This window comes from Malus sylvestris, chromosome 4 (assembly GCF_916048215.2).
Source record: "Malus sylvestris chromosome 4, drMalSylv7.2, whole genome shotgun sequence".
Taxonomy (NCBI): domain Eukaryota; kingdom Viridiplantae; phylum Streptophyta; class Magnoliopsida; order Rosales; family Rosaceae; genus Malus; species Malus sylvestris.
Window position 1 is genome coordinate 17,286,125 of NC_062263.1, and position 17,288 is coordinate 17,303,412.

General features: G+C 40.5%; 1 protein-coding gene, 1 long non-coding RNA gene and 1 pseudogene across 2 annotated transcripts; 1 reads left to right on the forward strand and 2 right to left on the reverse strand.

The window, feature by feature from the left end:
* Window positions 1–2,888: 2,888 nt before the first annotated feature.
* On the reverse strand, window positions 2,889–5,075 carry LOC126618156 (uncharacterized). Its single transcript, XM_050286245.1, has 3 exons — window positions 4,985–5,075; window positions 3,086–3,955; window positions 2,889–2,965 (listed from the first exon to the last, which is right to left on the reverse strand). The coding sequence occupies exons 2-3, from the start codon at window positions 3,945–3,947 to the stop codon at window positions 2,889–2,891; spliced, it is 939 nt and encodes a 312-aa protein (XP_050142202.1). The 5' UTR covers window positions 3,948–3,955; window positions 4,985–5,075.
* A 286-nt stretch (window positions 5,076–5,361) lies between these two features.
* On the reverse strand, window positions 5,362–6,478 carry LOC126617857 (cysteine--tRNA ligase 2, cytoplasmic-like; annotated as a pseudogene).
* Window positions 6,479–6,504: 26 nt separating this feature from the next.
* Window positions 6,505–17,117, forward strand: LOC126617858 (uncharacterized). Its single transcript, XR_007621559.1, has 3 exons — window positions 6,505–6,807; window positions 7,333–7,439; window positions 16,929–17,117. It is a non-coding gene; the product is annotated as an uncharacterized LOC126617858 (long non-coding RNA).
* The last annotated feature ends 171 nt before the right edge of the window (window positions 17,118–17,288 follow it).

Sequence of the window (17,288 nt, forward strand, 5' to 3'; positions counted from 1 at the left end):
CATTGGGGTGCTAAGTGGATAAGCCTTGTCCATGCCAAATCGCTTCAGTATTTTTTCAATGTAAGCTGATTGATGGACCAAAATTCCACTAACACAATGCTCGATCTGCAGGCCTAGACAATATTTGGTTTTCCCAAGGTCTTTCATTTCAAATTCGCTTTTCAGATATTCAGCAGTTTTATGGAGCTCTTCAGGAGTCCCAACTAAGTTCATATCATCAACATATACTGCCACTATAGCAAATCCAGAGTTGGATTTCTTAATGAACACACAAGGGCAGATGACATTGTTGATATATCCTTCTCTAATCAAATACTCACTAAGACGATTATACCACATTCGTCCAGATTGTTTCAGCCCATATAGTGATCGCCTTAATTTGATTGAGAACATACCCCGTGGTTTGTTTGTTGCTTCAGGCAACTTAAGTCCTTCTGGGACTTTCATATATATGTCAGTATCTAAATCTCCATATAGATAAGCGGTGATGACATCCATAAGTTGCATGTCAAGTTTTTCTGAAATCACCAAACTTATTAAGTAACGGAACGTAATTGTGTCCATTACAGGAGAGTATGTCTCCTCATAATCAATTCCAGGTCTTTGTGAAAAACCTTGTGCAACGAGTCGTGCTTTGTATCTAGCAATCTCGTTTTTCTCATTGCGTTTCCTTGTAAATACCCATTTGTAACCTACGGGGTTTACATTAGGTGGGGTTTGGACTACTGGTCCAAAAACACTTCGCCTTTCCAAGGATTTTAATTCTGCCTGGATTGCATCTTTCCACTGAGGCCAATCTTGTCTCTGTTTGCATTCATCAATAGAGCGGGGCTCAATATCATCACTTAATATGATTTCAGTGGCTACTGCGAATGCAAACATATCGTCAATGATTATTTCATTCCGATCCCACAATTCATTAGTACATGCATAATTTATGGAGATTTCTTTGCTTTCATGTACTTCTGTCTCTTCAGGGCCATTTTCTTCTTCTGGAAGTCCAGAGGCATGAATTGTGGATTTGTCATTGACTCTCTCTTCCTGAATGATTTCATTTGGATTCAGTTGTGCCCTCGTCTTTCTCTTCCGAGGGGCTGAATCTTTTGAACCTGGTGGTCTACCACGCTTCAGGCGTGCACCAAATGAATCATTCGCTGCCACTTTATTTTGTCCAACAGGGACATCAATTCTGGCAGGTGCATTTGCAGCTGGTATATGCGATTTTGTCACTTTCATAGCTTCATTAAATGCATCTGGCATTTGATTGGCAATGCTTTGAAGATGAACGATCCTTTTCACTTCATTTTCACATTGAAGGGTTCGAGGATCAAAATGAGACAAGGTGGGAACAACCCATGTCAGCTCTTTCCGTTCTTCTGGAACGGTCTTTTCTCCCCCTAACGATGGGAAGACTGTCTCATCAAAATGACAATCAGCAAAACGAGCTGTAAACATATCACCTGTCAAGGGTTCCAAATATCTAATAATAGATGGTGAATCAAAACCCACATAAATTCCCAGTCTACGCTGAGGTCCCATTTTAGTGCGTTGCGGGGGTGCAATAGGCACATAAACAGCACAACCAAAAACTCGTAAATGTGAAATGTTTGGCTGATGTCCAAACACGAGTTGTATTGAGGAGTATTGATGGTTGGCTATAGGTCTCAATCGAACCAATGATGCAGCATGTAGAATGGCATGTCCCCATGCAGAAACTGGCAATTTGGTTTTCATAAGCAGAGTGCGGGCTATTAACTGAAGCCGCTTGATCAATGCTTCTGCTAAACCATTTTGAGTATGGACATGAGGAACAGGGTGTTCAACATCAATGCCCAATGTCATGCAGTAATCATCAAAGGTTTGAGACGTAAATTCACCAGCGTTATCAAGTCGGATTGATTTAATGGGATAATCTGGGAATTGTGCTCGTAACTTAGTTATCTGAGCGAGAAGTCTCGCAAAAGCTACATTCCGAGTAGACAAGAGACAAACATGTGACCATCTAGTGGATGCATCAACCAAAACCATAAAATATCGAAATGGTCCACAAGATGGTTGAATAGGTCCACAGATATCCCCTTGAATTCTTTGTAGAAATGATGGGGATTCAGCATCAACCTTTAGTTGTGATGGTCTAATTACCAACTTCCCTTGAGAACAAGCCTTGCAAGGGTTATCATTTGAGATAACAATGTCTCTGCTCAATAATGGATGTCCATTAGAGTTGGTAATGATCCTACGCATCATGGTGGATCCTGGATGACCCAGACGGTCATGCCAAAGCATGTAAACCTTTGAATCAGTGAACTTCTGGTTCATGATAATATGTGATTCAACTGTCCTTATGTATGTATAATATAATCCACTCGAAAAACCACGCAACTTCTCCAATATACGCTTCTGGGTATCATTGGAGGTAATGCATAGATACTCCACATTTTTTGCACTTTTCGTTTCAATGTGGTATCCATTTAGACGTATGTCTTTGAAACTCAACAAATTTCGAGTAGATCGAGTAGCATACAATGCATTTTGTATGGATAATATTGTTCCATTTGGTAACATAATCTGGGCTTTCCCTGAGCCTTCAATCACATCTGAAGGTCCTGATATTGTTGTTACCCCGATTTTTGTAAGCATTAAGCTTGAGAAATACTTTCGATCACGAAGTATTGTATGTGTGGTTGCACTGTCTGCAAGACAAATATCTCCGCCATTTCTTATGTTCTGAGAATAACCACAGTTTTTATCCATGCTTTCTGAGTAAATGGAATCACAGTTAACAAACAATTTATAACAGGAAATTTACATGCCATTTTTATTGAATCTGAAAAACTAGTTTTAGACAACAAGTTCAGCATAATAAAAGTACATCAAACATAAATGATTTAGTCGGACCGATATACTTCATTCCCCCTTTCCGTAATGAAGTCTGAAACATCTAGGTGAGTTGCGTCAAATTGCCCTGATAAATCAAACACTGGATCAGGTATATCCATTGGTTTAGCCTGGTCGAGAAAATTGGTCTCGACACCCTTCTTCTTGAGGGAGGCTTGATACAACTCCACCAGATGTTTTGGGGTACGACAAGTTCGCACCCAATGCCCATTGCCACCACACCTATGGCAGGCTCCTTCAGAGTTCCTGGGAGCATTGGTCATGTTAGCTTTGCCTTTGTGACGATTCACATTTTTGAAGCTCGGGCCAGAATTATGCCTCTGAACCTGGTTGTGAAACTGACCATCATGGTTCTTGCCTTTCTTATTCCATCGACCTCGTTTGTGGCCACATCCTTGTTTATGATAATTACCACCAGAGGATGTGGCGTTCACTTCGAGAGAAGTATCATTTACTTCTGGGAATGGTGCAGATCCAGTAGGTCGGGAATTATGGTTTTTCATCAGGAGCTCATTGTTCTGTTTAGCTACCAGGAGCACAGATATCAACTGGTTGTATTCAGTGTAGCCTCGCGCTCTATATTGCTGCTGCAGGAGCACGTTATTGGCATGAAATGTGCTGTAAGTCTTTTCCAGCAATATTTCATCAGTAATGGTATCCCCACAGAGCTTCATCTGAGAGGTAATCCTGAACAACGCAGAATTGTACTCCGCCACTGATTTGAAATCCTGAATTCTCAGGTGAGACCACTCATAGCGAGCTTTTGGAAGAATCACCGTTGTCTGGTGATTATATCTGCTTCGCAAGGCCTCCCAGAGAGCTAACGGATCTTCAACCGTTAAGTACTCACTCTTTAGTGCCTCATCAAGATGGCGGCGAATAAAGATCATAGCCTTCGCCCGATTTTGAGAAGATGAGCTGCTTTCTTCCCTGATGGTATCTTCAAGATTCCCTGCTTCCAGATGGATCTTGGTATCAAGTACCCAAGTAAGGTAATTCTTCCCGGTAATGTCCAGGGCAACATATTCAAGCTTAGCCAAGTTCGTCATTTTCTTTTCTGAAAGAAAATGAGATGTGTAAGAAATTGCAGTAATATGTATTCCTAGAGGAATGTGATGTTAGAACTTCTAGTTCTTACAAATTTTTCATTTTGATCTTCAGGCCAAAATGATAAGCACTCGAAACTTCTGGCTCGAGATTTTCAGGGTGAATGAGAAGGGCGATTGTACCGCACCATTCTCATTGAAAGAATGTAACATGGAATGGGCGATTAGTCCGCACCACTCAAGTAGCAAGAAAATTGAAATACGCAGAGCAGGGTGGGCGATTATACTGCACCACCTTTATTGCAATGAAATTAAACAACAGGTAAATTTAAATTTGGAGAACAAGAAGGGCGATTATACCGCTCCACCTGAAATTTGCAGTAAAATTAAATAACAGGTAAATTTAAATTTGAAGAGCAAGGAGGGCGATTATACCGCTCCACCTGAAATTTGCAGTAAAATTAAATAAAAGGTAAATTTAAATTTGAAGAGCAAGGAGGGCGATTATACCGCTCCACCTGAAATTTGCAGTAAAATTAAATAACAGGTAAATTTAAATTTGAAGAGCAAGGAGGGCGATTATACCGCTCCACCTGAAATTTGTGGTAAAATTAGATCTGCAGTCCAAGATAGGCGATGATACCGCACCATCTTGGATCGCAGTAAGATGAAATTTGCAGTTCAAGATGGGCGATTGTACCGCACCATCTTGGATTGCAGTAAAATCAATATAAATACTATGTTAGTAATCAATATCCAAACCAAACAAGTAATCAAAGATGTATGTAACCGCTAGTTGGAGAACTACGAGCAGGCATGGAGCAAATAGTTCGTCGCGAGGATATACCGCGTAGTTGAGGCAGATGAAGAAGATGAACAGGAAAAACCTTAGAGGAAACATTTTTTTTTTTTTCGTTCGGCGGAGAGAAATGAGAGAATGATTTCCTTTATTGTTTAGTGAATGTAAATGAGACATGGTTATACTTAGAGACTCGTGCTGATAACGTGTTATAAAAATGTAAAAGTTATAGAGAGATAACCTTTATTCGGGACAGGAACGAAGCAGTTGCAGAGTATTATACCAACACAAGCTGTTGCAGAGGAAGTAATGTATATTATTACTATTAGATATTTTTCTCTTCTTTTTTTCTCTGCTCAGTTGAACATTCGTAAAGCTCTATTTATAGAGCATCACCATGGAAACAAACAAAAACACTATTAATCATATGATATGTCTACTGTATGCATGTGGGCATACATTATTATACTATTTACAACATTTACTTGTTTTTTCAACTTTGGGACCTGTTTTTTTTGTTTCTTTTTCAGTGTTCTTCTCCTTTTTTTTCTGTCAAAAATAATTTTTATTTTCATTTAATAATCCTATTCTACAGTACTTTCACCCCCAAATAAATAAAAGGGAAATTTTATTTGAACTCATACAACATCTTTCTACACCCAACTTATTCTTTACACCCATATTATTTTTAATTAAAGAATCAATCTCTCTTTAAACCCAAATTTACTATCTATACTACCCTCACAAACTCAATTCAATATATAAAAATTTATCTTTACACCCTTAGAAAGCAAAAGCAAGAGGAGGTCATTGATCACTTCATGAAGCAAGCCTCATCACTCGATGGCTCCGCCCTCGGCCCCCTTGTCGCAGAAGTCACCTCCCACCCTGCCCTTTTTGTCCTTTCGGAAATTATCGTTGTCCCTACTGGTGTAGTCTCTGGGCAATCTCATTCTCATGATGTGGAAAAATCAAGTCAATACCGCCGCCATGAATATCAAACTTGAATGTCATATAATGTGCACTCATTGCATTGCATTCAATGTGCCATCCAGGTCTACCAGGTCCCCAAGGGCTTTCTCAACTTGGTTCACCAGGCTTTGCAGACTGCAGATTCCTTTTGAAGTTTCATTAATTTAAAAATACAAACAAAAAACCGCAAAAACGAGGTAAATGGTTGAGGACTTCAGACCTTCCACAATGCAAAGTCTGCCGGATTACGCTTCCTTGAATCAACAGCAACTCGTTCACCAGCCCGATTGTGTTCCAATTTTTGTCCAAATAACTGGCCATAATTTGGAAATTTATCAACAGCAAAGACTACATCCCCGCCAACCAGATATGCATATTCGTTGTTAATAATCTGCATGATATAACAATCATTAGAGAGAAACTGCATGCCTATAAAAATAAAACAAACAAGAAACCATCACAAAGACATAATATATAAGCATTAGAGCAAGCAGAAAACTTGTGTTATCAAATCCTTGATATGTTCTATGTGCTCAGAAACATATGGTTGATGGGTTGGAAAAAGGCACTGGATTATGCTCAGAAACATATGGTTAATGGGTTTATTGATAAATTTTAGTTTTATTCTTAATTTCATCTTGCACTTGATGGTAAGTATGCATTAGGATAAAATAGACAATTCACATTTAGAATTTAAGTTGGGTGTAGAAAGAGGTTAGATGGGTTCAAATAAAATTTCCCTAAATAAAAAGTTAGACATCCCTATTTTCAACCCAGCCGTTCTCTCTCTCTCTTTCTCCTCCCTGCGCTCAACTCCTCTCCTCCTCCCTAACCCTAGCTCCCTAACCCTTTTGATAGAATCGACGGCTCAGTGTGGGATTCGGTGAAAGGAAGGCATGCGGCTTACAGAGAGGAGGAGAGATAGAGGGCGAGGGAAAGAGCGAGAGGGATTCGGTGAAGGGAAGGCATGCGGTTTGTTGAGAGGAGGGAGGGAGGGAGGAGAAGACGAAAAGCAACTGTAGCAAGTTCATGGACAAGGTCGCAGCAATGAAGACCCCTCGGCAGCAGATTCAAGTCAATCTTGGTTTTCTGGTGAGTTCTCCGGCCGATTTGAAGTAGGTAATTTTGTGATTTGTAGTTTATTTTGAGAAATGATTGAAGGATTTGCAGTTCACTTTATCATTTCTAGAATATTTGCAATTTATTTTGGGGGGTTTACACTAAAATTAAGAAAGCACATATGAACACAAAGGCTTGAGGATGTACAACAACTTGGAAAAGGTAACTCTCAAAGATGTCAGGTTTGAGAAGGGAAAAGGTGAAGTCTCGTACTTTAGTGTTTGATCCTGAAATTAATTTGTGTGTTTGTGTAAAATTCAATGACTTGATCTTTTCTAATGCCTTTTTATTTTCTATTTTTGTCTTTGAGCTTCTGCTTTTTGGGCATTTTGGGTTCTATTTTTCTATTTCCCAGTCGACTGGAAATATTGAGGGGAGGGAGAGAGAAATTGCTCTGCTATAATTATGCTTCTATATTTCCTACGGGTTGGTATATTTGATAATTAGAAATGACAGCTTTACTTGATTGATGTTCTATTTTTCTGTATTCAATTTAAGGTACGATGAATTGGGACCCGACAATCCACCATACGCTGCCAAGTTCTACAACTGTTGTGGGGCTGCACTACCAGTTTCCATGTTTCATATGATGGCGATTGATCCATGTAATATCTCTCGTTTAAGTTTCATCATTTCATTCAGTCTTGCTCCTGCACTCTAACCAAGCTTCTGTATCTCCAATAATTTCATCTCTTTTATATAAAAATGAAGTTGATGCGTAATTGGGTTTTTGTCTACGTTTGGGGTTCTTTTGCCCTAACATTGTTTTGAATTCATATAGAATTTTGTTTCTGTTTGGGGTTGTCATGTTCATGTATTTAATTTGGTGTGTGGTAGTTTATGTTACAATTTGTTTGTACCATACTTGACCAATCTCGGAACTACCGAGCACCGGTCAATGTTATACCATCAAGGACCCAGAAGAGTTCCCTCCGACCAAGAGGCCAATCACAGCGCGACACGTGTCGACATCAGAAGCCAATGATAACGCGACACTTGTCGACATCAGAAGCCAATCACAACACGACAAGTGTCAATGTCAGAATGAAACTAGAAACTCTTTTCTATAAATAGAGATCATTCTCTCACAATATTTCTGAATGCCATTTGTACTAGATCATTCATTAATACTCACAAAAGGAGAGCTTAAACCTATGTACTTGTGTAAACCCTTCACAATTAATGAGAACTCTTCTACTCTGTGGACGTAGCCAATCTGGGTGAACCACGTACATCTTGTGTTTGTTTCCCTATCTCTATCCATTTACATACTTATCCACACTAGTGACCGGAGCAATCTAGCGAAGGTCACAAACTTAACACTTTCTGTTGTACCAAAGTCCTCGCTGATTTTGTGCATCAACATTTGGCGCTGTCTGTAGGAATGACACTTATTCCCATTCTCTTCAGCTTTTCCAAGCTGGTTTCCACCATTCGTACACTCTCTTTTGACCAGACATCCCTTTCTAACATGGGGAGCGAAGGAAGCCACAACACACAGAATGACACCTCTCTTGCACCTAGTGCGAAGCAACGAAAGAAGGAAGGAAAGAGGGTTGCTCTTCAAGCTAAAGTCAATGAGCTAGAAGCTCAGAACAACAAGATAGCAATGAAGAATGAGGTCATCCAGAAGCAGTATGAGAAGCTCTTTGAGATGCTCCATGAAACTAGACGTACTCAAACACGCGAGCTCGTTGCCCTTGTGGACATCAACCGTCATCTGGGTGCCCCCCAACACGGAGGGTCACCTCCCTTCAACATGGGTATCCCTGATTAGGAACGAGCTAATCATCAAAACATTGATCAACATGAGACTTCTCTCAGCCCATATGCTTTGACCCGAAGTAGAAGAAGTGGAGGAAGACACGTCCTTGCAGAAGGGTTGGAAGGATCGAAAGTCGTTTATCGTGATTGCCGAGACTTCCTAAAGCAACGTCGAGAGAATCCCCTCCACATATGCTCGAAGATCAATGACCCAAGGGTTTTCGAAAGACTTGGTCCCGCTAGCTGCAAATCTAGGGAAGGAACGATAGATCCTAGAGGCACATGAAGGTATGGGGGATCTGAGGTATTCCGACAGACTCGCCCTAGAAGTCAGTACGGTGAGTTCAAGAAAAAACCACATGCCCTTGCTTAAGCTTTCCTACTTCCAAGAGGCGATGGAGACTTACGAAAGAAAATTTCAGTGGTACATGACTCCATTCAGGACCCTCTTATCCTACAGCTCCTTGAGGAAGTAAACAAGTTGAAGGCCGAGATACCTGACTGGAACCAACCCAGGCCTGGCCCTCTCGCAAGAAGGATCCTCGACATCCCCTTCAAGCGAAGACAAAACAAAAGCTTGGTTTACAACTCTATACTGGAAGAGATGACCCAATTGAACACCTTAACCTCTTTGAGTCCACCATGGCATATAGAATGCTGACGAAGAGCGATGTTTTCTCTTCCCTTCCACTTTCTCTGGCGGAGCTCTAAACTGGTATTGCCGTCTTCCACCTGAAATAGTAAACTCATTTGAGGAATTGAGGAAACTGTTTGTCTCTCAACACATCTTCCAGACCGATCACTTGCATTCTGCAAATGACTAGTACACTATTCGTCAGAAGCCGGACGAGTCACTACGAGAGTATGCTGGTCGCTTTAGCCATGAGTATTCTCGCTGCACTGAGGCAGATGACAAGACCGCCCTTAAGGCCTTTATGGCAGGCCTACGTGATTGTTTCTTCAAGTACATGATCAATGCCAACACTTGGAAGACTTACTCTGAGGTGATGGCATAAGCTTACAACCACGCATCTGCCGAAGCAAGGACATACCTAGGGAACCCCTATATGGTTAACCCCTATCAACAAATGGGAAGTGGAAGTCAAGTTCTACCAAGTGAGGAGATATTGGCCATTAAGACACCTATTGCATCATCTCTTGCCTCATTTAGCTACTCGCTAAGTCACCAAACGTATCTGTCTCTTGGTAAGAGGAAAGATTTTTACTCTCAGCAAGCCCATTACAACAAGAGGGATACAAGTTCGTATCAAGAAAACTAGGGGTGAACGTACCGTCGACTATTATGACTATAGAGCCAAGCCTTACTCTTTCAAAGTGGAGGACTAGGTACTGAAGGAAATGCTATTATAAGAAGGCATACACATTACCAATGTTTTGACTCTCAATCGCTTGAGATTTTTTGTCACACAAGCCATTCGGCAAATATTTAAAGAAGAGGGAATTCAGACAACTTCTTCCGAGTTTTTTGCGTTCCTAGCACTGGAACACTTGGTCTACGCTGACCTACCCTTATACTCCACCTCAAAGCTTTAACATGCGTACTTTGACACAAACTATGTGATACTAAGTGTTACAACTAACATGGTTCACATATCAAAAGCATGGATCCCTTCATGCATAGCAAAACATTCATAAGCATCACTCATATCAATCAACATAAACATTCTACATTCCAACACATTCATACATAAACATCATACATTCCAACACATCCATACATAAGCCAACTGTGTTTCGAAAGGGTTCAACATACTTTGTGCTTCGACACTTGCTACAATGTGCCTCAACACCCTTCCCTTATTCTTACCAACCAGGTGATGAAATGTGAAGAAAGAACTCATCTTCATGCCACTAACCAGGTGATGAAATATACAACCTGTACTCTTCTTCATGCCACCAACCAGGTGATGAACTGTACATCCCGTACTCTAATATCATTTGGCAACTTGCCATTCATGCCACCAACCAGGTGAAGAATGAACTCATCTTCATGCCACAAACCAGGTGATGAAATGTACAACCTGTACTCTCCTTCATGCCACCAACCAAGTGATGAACTGTACAACCCATACTCTAATATCATTTGGCAACTTGACACTCATGCCACCAACCAGGTGAAGAAGGAACTCATCTTTATGCCACCAACCTGATGATGAAATGTACAACCCGTACTCTCCTTCATGCCACCAACCAGGTGATGAAATGTACAACCCGTACTCTAATATCATTTGGCAACTTGCCACTCATGCCACCAACCAAGTGAAGAAGGAACGCATCTTCATACCACAAACCAGGTGATGAAATGTACAACTCGTACTCTCTTTCCTGCCATTAACCAGGTGATGAAATGTACAACCAGTACTCTAATATCATTTGGCAACTTGCCACTCATGCCACCAACCAGGTGAAGAAGGAACTCATCTTCTTGCCACTAACCAGGTGATGAGATGTACAACCTGTATTCTAATATCATTTGGCAACTTGCCATTCATGCCATCAACCAGGTGAAGAATGAACTCATTCTCGTGCCACTAACCAGGTGATGAAATGTGATGAAAGATGATGAAGGAACTCACCTTCACACCACCAACCAAGTGATGAAAGCAACTCACCATTCATTCCACTTACCAGAAGACAAGTGGTACAACTTGTACACGTGAACTCCTAGCATTCACAAATAATCAAAAACCCTCAAGCTTGACAACTCAACTAGGGGAGCACATATGCCCAACAAGAGCTTCATTGAATGAGTTCAACCACAATTCTCAAAAGCTTCACACTCTTGATCAAGACAGTGTGAAGCAACACCAATTTATAGTGCCAACAAGAGCTTCATCAATGGAGGGCAACCACAATTCTCAAAAGCTTCACACTCTTGATCAAGACATTGTGAAGCAAAACCAATTTATGGTGCCAATAAAAGCTTCATTAATGGAAGGCAACCACAATTCTCAAAAGCTTAACACACTTTTAATCAAGACAGTGTAAAGCAAAACCAATTTATGGTACCAACAAGAGCTTCATCAATGGAGGGCAACCATAATTCTCAAAAACTTCACACTCTTGATCAGGACTGTGTGAAGCAAAACCAATTTATGGTGCCAATAAAAGCTTTATCAAAGGAGTTCAACCACAATTCTCAAAAGCTTCACACACTCTTAATCAAGACAGTGTGAAGCAAAACCAATTTATGGTGCCAACAAGAGCTTCATCAATGGAGGGCAACCACAATTCTCAAAAGTTTCACACACTCATGATCAAGACAGTGTGAAGCAAAACCAATTTATGGTGCCAACAAAAGCTTCATCAAAGGGGTTCAACCACAATTCTCAAAAGCTTCACTCTTGATCAAGATAGTGTGAAGCAAAACCAATTTATGTGCTAACAAAAGCTTCATCAATGGAGGGCAACTACAATTCTCAAACCTTCGAAGCAAATTCAAGACTGTTCGAAGCAAATTCAATTTATATGGTTAATCCAAACTTTCGACTACTACAAGATGTGGCTAGCATCACAATCTCTTGCTCAATAGTGTGGAAGCAAAATTTGTATATGTTGTCTCTCCCACATTTTCAAATTTCTAGTTTCCTAAAAAAAAAAAAAAGGGAAATTCAACAAAGCTTCATCAATGGAGGACAACTATAAATTCTCAAAAGCTTCACCAACAAAAGCTTCATCAATGGAGGACAACTACAAATTCTCAAAAACTTCACACTATCTTGATCAAGATAGTGTGAAGCAAAATCAATTCATGGTACCCAACAAAAGCTTCAACTCCAAATCTTCATCAACAAAAGCTTCATCAATGGAGGACAACTACAAATTCTCAAAAGCTTCACACTATCTTGATCAAGATAGTATGAAGCAAAATTAATTCATGGTACCCAACAAAAGCTTCAATTCCAAAGCTTCACCTACAAAGCTTCAACTCCAAAGCTTCACCTACACAAGCTTCACTCACAATAGCTTCACCTAAAAAAGCTTCACCTATAAAAGTTTCACCAACAAAAGCTTCACCCACAAAAGCTTCACCCACCACAAAAGCTTCACCAACAAAAGCTTCACCAACAAAAGCTTCACCCACAAAAGCTTCCCCCACCACAAAGGCTTCACCCATAAAAGCTTCACCCACCACAAAAGCTTCACCTACAAAGTTTCAACACAAAAGCTTTACCTACAAAAGCTTCACACTATCTTGATCAAGATAGTGTGAAGCAAAATCAATTCATAGTACCTAACAAAGCTTCAACCTCAAAGTTTCACCTACAAAGCTTCACCTACAAAGTTTTAAAATATATATTCTTTTTTTTTTTGGAAATTCAAAAATTCGGAAATTCGGAAATTCGGAAATTCAAAAAAACGAAAAATGGAAAAAAAATAAAAATAAAAAATTATCTAGGCCTCATCTTCTTTGGGCCTAACAACTTTCATAACAAATATATATGAAGAAGGAGTTTTGGGCTACCACTTAGAAAGGAAATGCCTTATTCGTCAACTCCCTTGACCCGAGACTTGGGGAACTCCTACCATATGCTACTGCACCTTGATACTCGGATGTCTCACGACCACTCTGTGACTTGGATTTTTTCAAAGCCTCCAACCGAGAAGTTTTCCTCACTCGGGAAATTAAGGGAGCACTACCTCAACCTACATGCTTTACTCACAAAGCTTCAACATACAAGATTCAACAAAAGGAAAATTTCAAAGAACTTAGTGGTGAAAGCCTTGGTGTATTTAACACAATACGTTGAAATGAAGTAAAACTTGTTTATTGATATCTTCGATAAGTTACAAATATGTACATATACATGAATCAAAATAAACAAATAAAAGGGAACATTCACAAAGGTTGCTCAAGAGAAGTCTTAGCAATCGGCAGAGCCCCAGAAAGAAGAGGCACCAGATGGTGATTATTCGGAGCCTCAGTACTAGGCAGAACCCCATAAGGAGGAGGCACCGAAGGTTGATCATTTGGAGCTTCATTACGCGGTACAGCCCCAAAAGACGAAGGCAATAAATACCTTTGGAACAAACCCACAAACCTCATATTTCTACAGCTGGTCGAGCTTCATTTTCATGTTTGTAGCATAGTCATGTGTGAGCCTGTGCAACTTTTATTCTCATGCTTAAGCCCTCTGATCTCCTGTTTGAGACTTATCACTTCAGTTGCCAATGATTCAACTTGGCGGGTTCAAGCAAATAGGCGTTGGGCTATATTAGACACAGAACCTGCATACTGAACACTGAGAGCCAACTCATCAGACCGTTTGGAAAGTAGTCTATTATCTTTGGGAGTGAGAAGGTTCCTAGCCACCACCGTAGCGGTCATATCATTCTTCATCACAGAGTCCCCAACGGTAAGAGGACTAGTAGGGGATAAGAAGGATGGGCGCCATATGTTGTCTTGAAAAGCCATGGCTGCCTCTTCACTAAAGTTCAAGTCAAAACGATGGTCGAATGGGCCAGACATTCTTAGAAATGATGAAGGAGAAATAAGGTGCAATAAATCTCTGAATGTACTTCTTGCACACAATTGGTGCCCTTATAAAAGAAAGGGCAACAAGGCCATTGGTTCAAAAATCGAAGAGGCACCACTCTCCGGATTCCGAAGAGGCACCACTTTCCACACGCAACATCAGCTCCTCGGGTACCACATATAACTTTGCCAAAGATCTCTGACAAAGTTTAGGCACATAAATTTTAAAGGTCCAGCTACCATACTATTACCCACAAGGATAAAGGAACAGCGCCACTGCTTGATAACTAGAAAGTCCCAATGTGTGTCAACCTCTGTGCTCCGTGGCAAGGCATACTAGCAAAAATGCCCAACCTTTACTCATATTCGAGAAAACACTCCCAACAAGATTGCTTGCTCAAAAATCGAAGAGGCACCGCCATCCGAATCTCGAGAGCTAGACTCCCAATAGGATTACTTTGTCAAAAATCGAAGAGACACTGCTCTCCGAATCTCAAGAGTCAGACTCCTAACAGGATTGTTTTCTCAAAAATAAAAGAGGCACCGCTCTCCGAATCTCGAGAGCCAGACTCCCAACAGGATTATGTGCTCAAAAATCAAAGAAGCACCACCATCCGAATCTCGATAGCCAAACTCCCAATAAGATTATTTTCTCAAAAATTGAAGAGACACTGCTCTCTGAATCTCAAGAGTCAGACTCCCAACAGGATTGCTTTCTCAAAAATCGAAGAGACACCGTTCTCTGAATCTCGAAAGCCAGATCCCCGATAGGATTACTTGTTCGAAAACCAAAGAGGCACCGCTCTCCGAACTTCGAGAGCCAAATTTCCTTGGATAAAGCTTGTCTGCAATCTTCACACGCAACATCAGCTTTCTAGATACCACAGACTACTTTTTCAAAGTGCTCTGACAAAGTTAAAACACGTGAAGTTTGCAACTCCCACTACATTGTTATGACCAAGAAGGGTAAAGGAATAACACTACTACTTGTTGTTAGGGAGACTGCTATATATGTCGACCTCCATCCTCCACAGCCAGGTAGACCTGCAAATAAAATAAATGCTCAACTTTTCTTCACATCTGAGATTGCACTCTTAGCAGAGTCTCTCGAAATACTCAGCTTCTTTTCCTCCCGATAATACCTCTGTAAACAAGCCACACCAGAACAAAAGTATCTCATATCATCAGGGTTAAAAGCAAGGGTATCCTATATCATGCTTTTTCCCTGTCTTTTCCTTTGGCCTTGTTCTTACCTACAAGACAATGAGAAAGAGAGCAATCAGTCAGCACTTGGAATCAAGCTTCCAGTCAGGAACTGACTACCTGGAACCCCTTGCTTGATTACTTACCTGGCATTGCTCTCGAGTACTCATCTTCAACATCTTATGCTTCCAAAAAAGATACCACATCTGCCTGAGGAACAGATAGGGCAAGTGAGAAGGATAAAAGCAAGCATGTGGAGACAAGCGTAACAGAACACGTGCCGATACATCCACTACTTTGTCAACAGAAAAAGTATCCCATATCATCAGGGTCGAACGTACTCTAGATTTGATGGACTTGTTTTGACCCTCAAATTCTTGAGTCGGCCTTATACTCTGAAGGAAACCAGAAAACCTTCCAGTCCAATTCAAGAATAAGCCTGTGGAAAGTTACTTCTTCAAAAGCAAAAGTATCTCATATCATCTCTTCTCCATTTGCTTCTCTTTATCCTTGTTGCTGTTTACGACATAAGGAGAAGGAGAACAATCAACCGGAAGCCGAAGTCGAACCTTCGATCCAGGTTGCATGCTTGGAAGTCTGATTGCTTACCTTGTCTGTTACCTCCTTCGGCAAATCTCCTAGCTCGGCGACTTGGGGGACTCCTACTATAGGGTTTGTATCGCACTTGACCAAGCCCGAAACTACAAGTAAGCTTTAAGTGAAATTGATACATTACCTTGTGCATCTTCATCGGTTAAAGATACCACCCCTATATGGAGGAAAAGTACTTCCAAAGAAGATGCCACATCTACATATAAGACAGATAAAACAAGTGAAAATGATACCACACTTCGGTACTTAGAAGTTTCGTGATTACTTAATGGCTTGGATCTTGCAAGTCCCCAACCGAGGAGTTTCCCTCACTTGGAAACTTAAGGGAGCACTGTTTGTACCATACTTGACCAATCCCGAAACTACTGAGCACCGGTCAACGTTGTACCGTCAAGGACCCAGAAGAGTTTCCGTCCAACCAGAAGGCCAATCACATCGCAACACGTGTCGACATCAGAAGCCAATCATAGCGCGACACGTGTCAACATCAGAAGCCAATCATAACACGACACGTGTCAATGTCAAAATGAAACTAGAAACTCTCTTCTATAAATAAAGATCATTCTCTCACAATATTTCCGAATGTCATTTGTACTAAATCATTCACTAGTACTCACAAAATGAGAGCTTGAACCTATGTACTTGTGTAAACCCTTCACAATTAATGAGAACTCCTCTACTTCGTAGACGTAGCCAATCTGGGTGAACCATGTACATCTTGTGTTTGCTTCCCTGTCTTTATCCATTTACATACTTATCCACACTAGTGACCGGAGCAATCTAGCGAAGGTCACAAACTTAACACTTTCTGTTGTACCAAAGTCCTCGCTGATTTTGTGCATCAACACAGTTGTCGTCGGTTTTCTTAAAGGATAAATCCAAGAGATAATGCCCCTTCTGATGTATGTGCAAATCTTAACACTTTGTAGTCATCAATTCTTCATTGTGTTTATGTATTCTTTGAGTTGGTTGATACAATTAAATTTTCTCTGAATCAATTTTGATAAATGTTTTCTAGATGCTCGAAATGCTTGAGGAAAAATGAGAGTACTACAGAAGGCTGCTGCAAAAGGGTAAGAATAGCTGTTGAGAGCTACTACAATTTTTGTTAATTAAGGGTCGACAACCTACTTTGGCAATTGTAATCATCAATTCTTGACTCGAGCATTACTTATGAAGAATGGAGTTGTATAACTTTTGGAGTTGACATTTTGAGAAATAGCTTTAAATTTTGGTTTTCATTTTGCTGATTTTCAAAGTGGTTGTGGGAAGCGGTTTTTTTTAACCAGATTAATTGTTTCACTGATTGCATGTTGATTGTGTTTTTGAATTTTGGGAGTCGATCTTAAAATGTAGCAGGCTTTTAAGGGATTTGGGG